At 36.5% G+C, this 13,051-nt stretch overlaps 1 protein-coding gene across 1 annotated transcript; it reads right to left on the bottom strand.

Annotated features, from left to right (window-relative positions):
- Nucleotides 1-2,811: 2,811 nt before the first annotated feature.
- Nucleotides 2,812-10,275, bottom strand: LOC104592033 (early nodulin-93-like). The gene is made up of 4 exons (XM_010251172.3): nucleotides 9,997-10,275; nucleotides 9,537-9,598; nucleotides 4,994-5,069; nucleotides 2,812-3,114 (listed from the first exon to the last, which is right to left on the bottom strand). Exons 1-4 carry the CDS (start codon nucleotides 10,106-10,108, stop codon nucleotides 3,023-3,025), a joined length of 342 nt encoding a protein of 113 aa, XP_010249474.1. The 5' UTR covers nucleotides 10,109-10,275; the 3' UTR covers nucleotides 2,812-3,022.
- Nucleotides 10,276-13,051: the final 2,776 nt, after the last annotated feature.

Below are 13,051 nucleotides of genomic sequence, written 5' to 3'. Positions count from 1 at the left end.
CATCCAGATTCCTAAACCACCCGCCCAGAGCTGAGTTTGTATTTTGTATGAATCCATGAGGAGTAATCAATTTTCAATTTTTCACTAGACTAGGGATACAACTTCAACTTGGGCCGAGTTAGAACATGAAAAAAAAAAGGTCAAATGGGTTGAGTAGGTTAGGCAATTACCGCGTTATGGTTGGGATTGAAAAATACGAACCCGACTTGGCCATGAATTTCAATGGGGTATTGTCGATAAGATGCAAACCCCGATGGGGTATCTCTCAAAAATCACAATTATACTGTCAACAGTCATTCAAGGCTCAAGCAACAGAAAATTTGATTAGGTTCAGTTTGTGCTACTTCCAAACTTGGCGACAACTCAATTTCCATGGCTATGCTAATTGCTAAGAAATCATAATCGTATATAGAGATAGAGGATGCCTTCCCACCAAACTGCCGACTACTCAGGCGAATGTATTTGTAGCCAAGGGAGGCTGGGTGGTTCTCACTTCTCTGTTTGTACCTGAACTCTCTCTATGTCTCGATTTGCAAGTTTTAATGCAGAGCGATTCCATAATTATATTGTATGTGTTTGAAATTGTGGATGTTTATTGATTAAATGTTTTGTACTTGATTTGTTTGTAAAGTAAAAAAAATGCAATAATTAACCCGTTTGTTGACACTTAGGAGACATTAAGCACCACATCAGCAAAACAGTGAATAAACGTCTACATGTTGGGAGAAGCGTTAAAATGAAACTTCCCCCAATGATAGGCGTGCATATAAACTGAAATCTACTTTTGCCAATGTTCAAAATATTGATATGCTCGATATATCGGTAGGGGTGAATCAATACTATGTTTTTTTTTACTTTTTTTTTCCTGAAACCGGTTTAGGGCTCCTCCACCCCCTAAACTGGTCAAACCCCTAATACACCAACTATAGGGGTGTATCGAAGGGGTCCCGAAATGATACGTATCAGCTGATACGAGCTGATACGTGTCGATACTTTGAACCTTGACTTTTGCAAATCCCTATGCATACAAATTCACATAATGGGGGAAATGCTGAAGTGGCACCTATGTGGCAGCATTTATTTAATAAACACCCACAGTTCCAAACACCCTAATACAAGGTTAAGGTTCAAAGTATCGACACGTATCAACTGATACATATCATTCTGGGACCCCTTTGATACTCCCCTACAATGGGTGTATCGAGGGTTTGACCGGTTCAGAGAGTGGAGGAGACCTAAACCGCCCCCCTTGAACTGGTTGCAAAAAAAAAGTATAAAAATGTAGTATCGATTTGCCCGATACACCCCTACCGACGTATCGGGTGTATCAATATTTTGAAAAGGTTCAAAGTATCGATATATATCGGCCGATACGTATCATGTCGATGGCTTCCTGATATGCCCCTAAAGGGATTGTATCGGGTCAACCACTAATTCAAAGGGTATCCAGACCTTAAACCATCCCCTCTGAACTGATTTCAAAAAAAAAAATCAACCAAGTAAAACATAAAAAAAACCACCGATACAACGAACCTTGCCCTCATTATGACCCAACGGAATATGTACCCCTATTCCCCTAGAATGCACTCAAACTCAAAAACAAAAATTATCAACAGCTCTTCTTATACAAAATAAGAGGAATTCTAGTAAACAATGGGTTATTGGTCTGGAGCTCTCAAACCATGTGATTGTGAACAGAACGCTAGCCTTTAACATTTTCCTAATTAATCATACTGCAAGGAAATATAAAATATATTATGCCATGTTTAAGAGCTGAGACAATCACACTATCACATGCGCTCACAGTCTCACACTGGCCGAAGGCTCTGTTTTCATAATCTTGTCAGTCTTATACATTCACTTGATCATAATTAATATTTAGGCGTTTCGTTTTTTGGATTTTGAGAGGAGAAAAGTTGGTCAATGGAAAAAATCTCATTGTTATTTTTTCAGATTTATGTAAGGACAAGGGAAAGTTTATTTTCCTAGACATTGCTTACCCAGGTATACCCATCTACTAGGTGGGTAAATAACTTTCCCACCTAAGAGAAAAATTGTCAACACTTAAATGGAACAAAAATGTCCTTTTTAATAATGGATTTTTATGACTAAAATGGCCACTGTCTTATTTACATGAAAAATAAAAGAACATGGGTAAATGCACTTACCCGGGTAAATATTTCCCAAAAATAACTTACACAGATAACTACGTTTACCCGGGTAAATAACTTACCAAAAGGCGAACGAGACCTTAAGATCTATTTACTTCACGGGAACAGGTGTTTGGAATCGGAATCTGAATCAGAATAAGAATAAGCCAAACTGTTTGACTGGGCGGAATAGGATTTCCCATTCCCATTTCCAGCAGAGTAACATTTTCGCATTTGAGGGAATAGCCCATTCCGGCCTCCCCAAACCTTATTTTTCTTTACCCAATACCAATCATTCTTAGGAATATGCATACCTTATGAAATCTAATTCCAATTCAACAAATAAACGGAGGGAATAGGCCATTCCAATTCTGACTGTAAACTAAACCGACCCTCCGAATTCAGCTTCCCTTGGCCTTGAGCCCTTGTCCAATTTTCTGTAGGCGCCACATCTATATCCTGAGTGACCTCCAATGAGACAGGTCAGAGGTCAAAAACCCAGTTTTAGCAATATATATTATCGGTAACCTCTTACGCTTTCAATAGGTGGACCAAAGGAAACAAGGCCAAACCCCAATGGAGATGCTACGACTCTCAAAGGCTGCAGACTTGCAAGCTTAGCCAAACATGTATGTGTATGAGAGAGAGAGAGAGAGAGAGAGAGTCTGAACCAGAGAAGTGATGTTAAAAAAAAAAGTAAAGCACAACAACAATTCCTGTTTATTATACAGAGAAAACTGAAAATAAATACATTAAGATAGGAGTAGAACGGATGACTTAGATAAGCATTTTCCATATTCAGAACCAAAAGAAAACATTAGTAAGATCTGTTCATTGTGATCCAGGAACATTGTTACATCCATTCCAACCTGTTAAGCTGTTTTCTCCAACTCTGCAATGCTATTTCTCCTTGCACACTCCAAAATGGTTTTATCAGCAGTAATGAAGTAGGCAGCAATTGAAGCTGTTTACAAATAGCCAAAGAGTTAGGTATTCATATTGAAAATGAGGTTTTTGACCATCAATGGTTAATACTACAAACTTTGTTCAGACAAGGAGGGGGGACAGTTTTGAACTCCCAAATCCCAATGGTTGATGGTAAACTTTATTCAGACAAAAAGGGCGAGAGACAAAGATGCCAAGGTATCCAAGAACGAATACAAACAATTATTAACATTACCTCCAAACAAGTCCAACATGTAGGCTGACTGCTATAATTTAATGTAATTAAAAAAGTGTGCATTCATAAACAGGGAATTTTGCATCAACAGCATCTTGCCATAACAAATATGAACAAAGAAAAATTGCAACAGAAGTAAGAAGTTATTTTGAGTATATTACTTGCAAGCCATGATGTGTACTTTACTGATCTAAAAAGACCAAAAAAAATCATCAACAGAGAAAGCACCAGGGTAAGTTCAGCTTACCATTTTCAATTAATACCTTTTCTTTCTAAAGTCAAAGGACATTTAGTTTTGAAGGGTGGGAGATTGGCCCCTATCCAGGTTGGGTACTTAGGTTGGTCTAGTGTACCTCCAAGTTTTGAATGATAGTGATGATGATGATGATGATGATAATAATAATAATAATAAAGAAAACAAACAAAAACTTTTGAGTGCTAAAAACTAATGCCACACACACACGAGCATCAGGTGACAATTTCTTCCTAAACCACATATAATATAACACCAAGAAAGTGACTTCCAGAAAAGCACTTCCTAGTTTATAATCATGGCATGATAATCAAAATGACAAAGAAAGATAATGAATACATGCAAATTACATATTTGGGTCTCCACAAGAAGCTTCTGCATAATCAGCCGGGATCCAACATGCATCCTCTCAAGAGTATTTGGTCCCTACACATAGGATAATGAAGGGTGCTCAAGTACCTGGAAACTCTCTAATTACAAAATATCCCTCGTATTGACAACAATACACTACATGGAAGTGTCTCACATCCAAATAGGTTCTACATGGACTTCTCAACTACCACCTTGTAATGATAAAAGTATCAATATAAGCAAACTCGGTAATCAATTAGCCTCTTAAATCCAATTAGGGTTAAGAAAGATTAATAAAAGTCACCTCTAGGCTCTAGCTCTTTAAATGAAGTACTAAACACAAAAAGGCTCTACACACTCCCCACACAGAAAAAAGAAAAGGAGTCTACAATATGTTTTGTTTCTAAATGCATGATAAAGAGGCTTATGCTTAAACACTTTAGATAAGTGAACTGCCTCAACTAATAATGCTTTGTTGGTTAAAAGAAATAAAGAGGACTAGAATTTGAAAACGAGGTAGTCTTTCAAGGAATTTAAACGACTAGAATATGAAGGTGCCAAATGGCTCAATTGGTAAGGTTTCTAGCTGGTTGTAACAGAGACTTGGGATCAATACCTGCCTTCACCCAGGTTGGGGAACAGGCTACCCACCTGGTGTAAATCTAAAGAAAAAAAAATGACTAGAATACATGATACTTTCTATTGTATGGTAACTTGAATTACTTGTACCTCTGGTCATCTGATGAATTGGTTTCAAAGTACAAAAGGGATAGAGACCAATTAGCTCTAAACCTCCTGTCCAAGAACAACCTACATAATCATCTTAGTTTCTGAATTTATAGAACAGACAAAATTAACAAAGTAAACTTCTTAGTCATCTATGCATGACTCAGACTCCTCTCAAAAATCTAGCTTCTGACAAGCAAGCAACAATCAAGTTATGTCTCGTTCATGCATCTGGAATTGTAATGAAAGCACATTTTTTTATAAGTATTATGATGAAAGCACATTGAGTGTAAAGTGTAAACTCAATACATACAAATTGAGCCATGACAGTACCTGCAGATATAATAAGTGTTTGAGCAGTATAATTGAGGTTTGCCTTTGCCCAAGGGATTACACGAACCGCAACCAACTGAAAAAAAAACATTATAAACATACAAATGAGGAAGTAAGAGAATCTGTAATGAGAAAATTCCTTACTAAAGACATTAAAAAAAAGGTAATTAGCATATCTAAAAAGAACCAAATGATTCAAAAGCTATTTTCTTTGAGTGGCTTTGCAGAATCTTTAACCATGCACCCAGCAATCCATTGTGATTGGATTGTGATAAATGTCTGCTACTATATTCATCTTAAGCAATGACAAAATTCAGAGTATGTATAGAAATGTGTGCATATGCTATCTTGACTTGAACATATGCACACTCCCCAAGCCAACCAAAAATACAATCAACATTACCAGCAACCCAACAAACTAAAAGACTCACTTTGTACGAAGACCAGTAGCAGGTTAAATAAAGGGTAAAAGACTTAAACATACCCTATGTTTTTCAAATAGACTTAAATATATCCTCTATCAGTAAAAGTTGCATTACATTTGTATCTAACGCCAACTCACCCATTTAAAATTTGAAAAAACCTATTTTGTCCTTCTAATTCTTGAATTGAAGTGGATCATGTATACATTGACTGGAGACAACGCCAAGATGCCCCAACGCTGGTATACTATGTTTCCACAGCTACCATTCTTGCAGATGCTGTTGGTGGTGCCTATTGAATTGAATAGAACTATCTTGCAATGGATCACGATCGACTAAACATATTCCATATGAAATTATTCTTTGTTTAGATTTTGATCTGACATCATGGAAAAAAAGGCCTTGTTTCTTGTGAGGATGGATGCCGGACCCACTGATTCTAATTGCTGCTACTTTGAAATTTTGCCTGAAAGGCAAAACAACCATCACCCATCCATTGTTTTATTGGTTTGGAAGCAGAAATTTGAAGGCTTTTCGGTAATTTTCGCAAAAAAATTCGACATATTTTATTTTTATTATATTATGAGAATGAATCCTACTACTTCTGGTCCTGGGGTTTCCGCACTTGAAGAAAAAAACCTCGGCAGCTACCACGGCCCCTGCTTCCTCAGGTGGAACTCCAGGTTGAGGAGTTACTCGGAATGCTGCCAAGATATCAGTATCTTTGGTTTCATATTGACTTATTAGGTTGAGAAATCAATGATGTATACTTGTATGATTCAGACGCCTTCAGAATTTTGATAGATGAGCTATTCAGATTAGAAGGCATCAGCCTTCCACCACCATAGGAATAAAAACTGGGTTTCTTTTCCGGGGGAGTTAATTACACCAAAATTACTTCTCTCTGGAATTTAGAAAGAAGGATTGCTTACACTTTGTACTTCAATGCCAACTGTAATACCAAATGAAAATTTTAATCTTATCCCTCTGAGTTCCTAGTTTTTTTCTTCCATATCATTCTCTCATGAGCTTAAAGACAAATGCTGAACACCTTTCGATTTCATATAATAATTGAGGGAAAAAAGTCTTCTTGTTGTATCTATTTAACATACCGGCAAAAAGGTATATTTAAGTCCAATCTGAAAAGTCAAGGTATGTTTAAGTCATTTTCCAAAAACTCAGGGCATGTTTAAGTCTTTTACTCTAAAATAAAAGCATGAGAGAGCACAAAACTTAGAACAATGCCAATATATCCCACATACACCAGCACCCAACATCTTTAATATGTAACCAGATAACTAATTATCTAATTCCATGAGGAGCCAACCACAAGCAGCCAAAAGGAATGGGATAAAAGAAGCCTCTGACAAAATATAAGACCCGCACATACCCTAATGAGAGAAACCAGAGGCTGACCAAAGAAGAATAAATCCAAAGACCAACCATCTCAAAACACAACAACATCAAAACAACACAAACAGAGTGAGTATCAGTTTCCACTAACAAAGTTTAGTTTACATCCACAGCAACCACCTCCCTTGTCCTGAAACAGAAGTGCTGACCAAGCAAACAATTTAAATATATTTCCCAGAGACATGCAACCGTCAAAGATATCAAGCCAATTAGTCCCATCACCTTGGACACCCACCACTTCAAGAACCTTGATCCAAGGTTCAAATATCAATACACCTCTGTGTATTGGCAGAGGTGTATCAGTAAATTAAACCATGCACTTTTAATGTTTATTTAGTTTTTTTTTTTCAAAATTTGGTATTTATATATATTTTTTATAAAAAAGGGGTTCACAAAAAAAACCTGTAAACAGGTGTTTCGGACCCCAAAAGGTACAATGCGATACACCCGATACGGGGCATATGTATTGATACTTTGAACCTTGCCTTGATCATATGATGTGGCACACCAACACCCCAAAAAGGTGGTTCTAATACCCAATGTTTTAAATGGTGTGGAAGGTGTATGCATGGAGGCACGCCTCTAGGCGAGACGCGTTAATGCCTCTCAGATGCTTTTTACAGGAGGCATACACTTCATGAATGCCTCATATGGAAAAAAGAAAGGACCAATTTTAGCTTGTCTTACTCCCCCCAGAGGAGGTCTATGCCTCTTGTGTTCTGAACCATGCTTTATGACCTTGAAATTGTAAATCCCAAGAAAAATTCCAATCAAAACCAGACATCTTGCCTTCCATAAGGAAGAAATACTATATAGGATTCGATTTTAGTATTTTTTTGTCAATATCTCTTTGTTCTATAACAAATAAGAATAGATACTCTAATTAACTTTGCCTAGTGTTTAGGATGTTAACACCTACACTTCTCCAATTCAACTTTACTTAACAATCTTTCAGGGATTTCCTAACAAATTGGAGCATTGGCTATTGTCCCTTGACATGGCCCAACTCCCCCTAATTGACCACGTCTATCCAGTGATCAACAGTAATTGCAAGAAGCTGCAAACTCCCACATATCATCCTCTACTTACCCAGTAAAACATTAGACAGATTCAAAATAAGTAATTTGAATTTCACTAAGAACATAATAACAAAAACAGTAAAAAATAATGGGTGCATGTGCATATAAATCTGGACCAATCTACCACCAAGGTTATTTGCATTACCAGCTAGTATAGCACCATGACAATGAGAGCTGTGGTCATTTGTACCTCCATAAGAAATACTTAAAAGAGTTGAGAATAGGCCAAGCCCAGCCCTCTCAACATCAGCTCACGTTTGTTTAGCTGAATATGAAAATGAAGATGGTCCAAGAGTTCCAAAATTAAGCCCAAACTCCACTTGCCTGATCAGAGCATGTGGTGCTGGTAAATTTGCAACTGTTACTTCACAATCTATGTTTTGACAAAAACCTTGGATCATGAAATGGTTTAGTATAAGCCTTTACAACAATAATGGGTGCTATTACAGAAATGGTTACAATCTGGAGACTTGGTCAACTGACCAATAGTTAGCATCTCTTTTATCAATTGTTTTCCTCATAGAGATAGAGGCCATTGAGCACCACAAAAAAACATATCGTAGGAGTACAAAAACAAGATATTCCAATCAACTGGTTTTATTTCTTTATTTATTTTGGAGGAGGCTATGATAAATGTATAATGATAGGACCACAAGATGAGAAGTTCAGTCTGCTCTTTTGTGCAACTCCTGATCCCATAAGAGAAAACAAACTTAGTCATGCCCAAGATAAACAGAACAAACTCTTTAATAACCTGACAAACATGGCATTTGTATAAGCTTGTATATCATGTCATGATTATTTTCCTTACAGAGGACCTCGTACCATCAAAACCTATGCTTTATTTGCAGGAGTACAAATTTATAAACAACATAGTATAGTTGAACCAAAAGAAATAAACTCGAGAATAAGATAAATGGAGCTAAAATTTAATAACATAATATGAGCAATAATTATTTATAACTCAAATAGCATTCCTTGAAATATAAGCCTCAGCCCCACTTATTCTTATTCTACCTCAATAATATCCTTAAATTCCTGAACAAGAAGTTTACTACAAAATATGAAAAGAATCCACATTAAATCAAAATCCTTTGTCAAAATTTGATTAAGGATCACTTGGGATCTAACCTTCTTCTTTTGCATTGTGCCTTTCTTGCAGATCCAAAACTCATCTATGATTGTTCTACGTCATTTAAAGTAACAAAAAATGCATTGCTTCCATCAACAGGACCATGAATTACAGAATGTACAATGTGAACTGTGAAACAGTGAGATTATTCAATAATTTAGATCCTTCAATATTGAATGTACCACCTTTATACATTAAAGTATATATATGCTGAAAAAGGTGGCTTCATGTGAAGCAAAATGTAGAAGCCATTGTAAATGGAATCCATGTATTAGTTACTTAGGCTGGTCTCGAAGAATCATGGTTAAGGTGCAACCAGAATTGAATAAAAGTTCCAACCCCTTTGGCACGAATGAACAACACATAACATTTCGTATAAATGTAGATGGATTCATGATCTCCAAACATAAAATATTAAGCTAAAAACACCTATGACCAAAAATCCAAGAACATTTCCAGCATAGAAGATGAAAGAAGAAAAAGGAAGACAGCAATACCGTTGGCACCGCACTGACGACACATGCAACTGCTGCTGCCTTGGCTCCGGCACGAACCCCTTCTGTAGTTCAGATGAGCACAACCAACAGGAAGTTATAAAAATATCGTGGAAAATGGAAGAAGAAGTTAAGAGATTAGAATCTATTGATAATGAAAGGGCAAGATTAGCATCTATTGATAATTCTGATTAAAAAGGAATTTTTTTATAAATACGAAATAATGAAAGAGTATCCCTTACAGGCATTCCAAACTTTCGACTAAAGAATCAATTAATGATTTATTTCAAATGAAAGAAGTTAAGAGAGGAAATAAGATGAATTTTATAGCTTCATTACAGGCATTCGAATCTTAATCAATGTATAAAGCCAAAAAATATATATAAATCAAAGTAGAAGATCAAAAATACAAACGGAAATGAAAGAAAATGAAATTTTGGGTTTAAATAATAGGTTGAATGACCTTCAGTACAACGTTTAGATCGGAGTATTTTTTGTTCTTCAGCAGGAGAAGCAATCAAAATTGATTTCCTTCTATTTATCCAGGCATCTCTCAAATCTGCCGGGATCCCCATGTTGATATTTGCTTTGTTTCTTCTATCCAAAGTGTTCAGACGAAAAGAAAATGAGAACAAAAGGTCCTAAGATCGGGGTTCAGGATCCTGCCACTTGAAGAAGAAGATCTGAGGAAGAGAATCGTGCCGGCTTTCTCTTCTCGTGCGGAAACCTCGCCTTGAGACTCGAGAGCATTTTTTAGGGAAAATTCTACATTAGTATACTGTAATTTGGGTCTAGTGTCATTTTGGTCTCCGTACATTAAAATGGTGGATAATTTACTTGTTGAACTTTTAAAATATGACAATTTAATATTTATTATTAATCAGTCGTTAATTATTATTTGAAAAGATATATAAATCCTTTAAATATCATCTAATTCTCTTTATAATTATTCAAACGTTGATAAAAAAATAAATAATTATAAATTTTTATTTCTTTTATTTAATAAAGTTGGAATCACCCAAATGTCCACGAAAACATAATCTCCATTTTTTTAAATAAAAAAGACAAATACTTGAGATAGTAATTTTTAATGTATATATGAATGATGGATATAAAAAAATTAAATGACAATCAAAATATATTTTGGTCTTTTCAAATATTACTTAATGATTAATTAACCAATTAGTTAATGACATATACTAAATTAATATATTTTAAAAATTCAAGTATCAATTATAAGTTTAAGGACTAAAGTGACATTAAACCCAAATTACATGTATTAATCGAAAATTTTCTTTTTTTAAGAAAAAAAAATTGTCGAAAGTGCGTATGGATGGAACTGTGGACTATCCATCGCGTCAAAAAAAAGGTACGTATGGATGGATGGGCCGAGAAGTCCGTCGCGTCGCGGATTGCCACGTACATTTGGATTTGGACGAGCTGGCTAATTGCCAAGCGGTCGTAACTCGCAAGTCGTAGCACGACGATAAGAGCTGTCTTTAAGCCTAAAATGCGGTAGCGGGTAGCCGGTACTCTCTTTATTATTCTACCGTGACGTCAGGATGGACGTAAGCGGTAATAAAAAAACGGAAAATTTTCGATCAATACTCTGCATTTTGGTTCGAGTGACAATTTGGTCACGAATTTTAAAACGCGATAATTTACTATCAGAAATTTCAAAACACGACAATTTAGTATATGCTTTAATTGATCGTCATGTGGCCTCGTTTGGTGTGTATTTTTGCGCGGTCTATACATCGATTTTTGGTATATTTTTGTTTGGTTGGCGTAAATGTTAAACAGTTTTGTATGCCCTTAACTTCAATCCGATTTGATTTACTTTTGATATTTAGTGTAAATAAATAAAGTACATGTTTGATTCATATTGTTTGGTATAATTCTGTGTAAGACCCTAAAACTGGACACTTATTAAGACTCATGTTAGTTTTAAATATTCACAGCCATTGGATAAGTCTGGGAGATTTATCCTGCCAAGGTTGATACTGGTGTGCCACCAAGTGTTGGGATAGTCTGTCTCGACCACCAGGGTAAGACCCAAGGCACATGTAGTATGGGATTACTCGAATCCTTGAACCGGACCAGATTTCTAGTATTGCTTTGGACCTTGGAGACAGATGGGCAAAATTGGAAAGTTACACCTGACCCCTAGACTCGATTATGACACTTCACTAGGTGGACCGGACTGTCTTTGATATGCCAATCAGTGAGATCCTTAACGATGGTCAAAACCTGGGCATGTTGGGATAGTTTGAGAATTCATCTGAATGGGTGGTCATAGTGACAGGATCAGCCCCTTTGTCGGACAAAGGTAATGATCGGGAATGCACTCTCTCTAATGGAAACCAAACTGTCGGCAATGCTTGATTATTAAGGGCTGAGAGGTTAAGTGTAAGGCCATTTAGGATAGTACCTGATGAGTTAATCTTGCACCTGCCCACAGTCCCTGGGTTTTTATAAGATGGCTTAGTCCAATGACCACTTAATGTAAATGTTGGGCCCATAGGGTCCATGCGATGGGCTCAGGGGTTCACTGAGCTTTTTAGTGAATTCGACTGGGCCTTGTAATAAAGGCTGGGCCGAACCCATGTGGTTGGTGTGTAGATCAATACTCGGGTCCCACGCCATACAAAGAAGCCCAACTGGGCAGCAGATTGAAAACTAATTAAGTACTAAACACTTAATGGGCCAAAAGCCCATTTCGAGCTGGGCTGATATGATCACCCATCTATGGGGCGGATCTGGGATTAAAATTAGCAAAAGGATTGGGCCTTTAACCCTATCCACTCTGGGAGACCAAATTCAAATCAGATTTAAATTTAGTAACCTTCTGATAAGATCAGGAGTAAGCTAACTTAATTTGTAGATAGGATTAAGATCATCCCCTATCCAAATACTAATTAGGATTGGGATAACTCTTAATTAGGAAGTTTCTTAATCAAGAAGAAAAGAGGAGAAACCCTAAGAGATCATAATCAGATTTCGAACCTAGGGTTTTGTGCAAGAAATTATCCTACGAATTGAGATTAGATCTCATACACACTCCAGAGAGAAGAGAAGCAATTTCAGCCATATTCACTTCAGGAGTTCTCCTCCAGCCGTCACCATTTATTCTTATAATATTCGATCTTTGAAGAAGAAAGAAATCAAGAAATTGGTTCTTGACATCAGTTTTGTAGAAAAAGACTGAAAAGATTTGATGCTCTGAGTTTCCAGTGGATTCTTGCGAATGATTCAGTGTGTAGGACGCACTCTGCTGGTTCCGTTCCACATACAACTGTGTCATCTTCAGCAGGAGCGGATCTTGGTGTCCTCTTTGGGCGTGAACACCAACTTTGAGAGATACTGCTTCTCTAGATCAGGTATAATTCCTCCATTCCCTTTTGATTCAGATCTGGTTCGATTATGGTACAAGTAGAATTTTTGAATATTGTATTCTAAATTTAGGGAATACGATTCCCAGTTGAGAGAAGGTAGGAAAAATTTTTGAAATTCACCCA

The sequence above is a fragment of the Nelumbo nucifera genome, chromosome 8 (assembly GCF_055504915.1).
Source record: "Nelumbo nucifera cultivar China Antique chromosome 8, China Antique-T2T, whole genome shotgun sequence".
Classification (NCBI taxonomy): Eukaryota; Viridiplantae; Streptophyta; class Magnoliopsida; order Proteales; family Nelumbonaceae; genus Nelumbo; species Nelumbo nucifera.
The sequence above is the reverse complement of the archived record's forward strand: the minus strand, read 5'-3'. Positions and strand labels throughout refer to the sequence as shown.

Excerpts from the sequence above, each read along its gene's own strand:
- LOC104592033 (XM_010251172.3), bottom strand. The coding sequence starts at position 10,108 with ATGGGGATCCCGGCAGATTTGAGAGATGCCTGGATAAATAGAAGGAAA. Across the intron at positions 9,599-9,996 it reads ATCTAAACGTTGTACTGAAG|AAGGGGTTCGTGCCGGAGCC; the intron begins GTCATTCAACCT and ends TCTGAACTACAG. Across the intron at positions 3,115-4,993 it reads AACACTTATTATATCTGCAG|CTTCAATTGCTGCCTACTTC; the intron begins GTACTGTCATGG and ends ATTTGTAAACAG.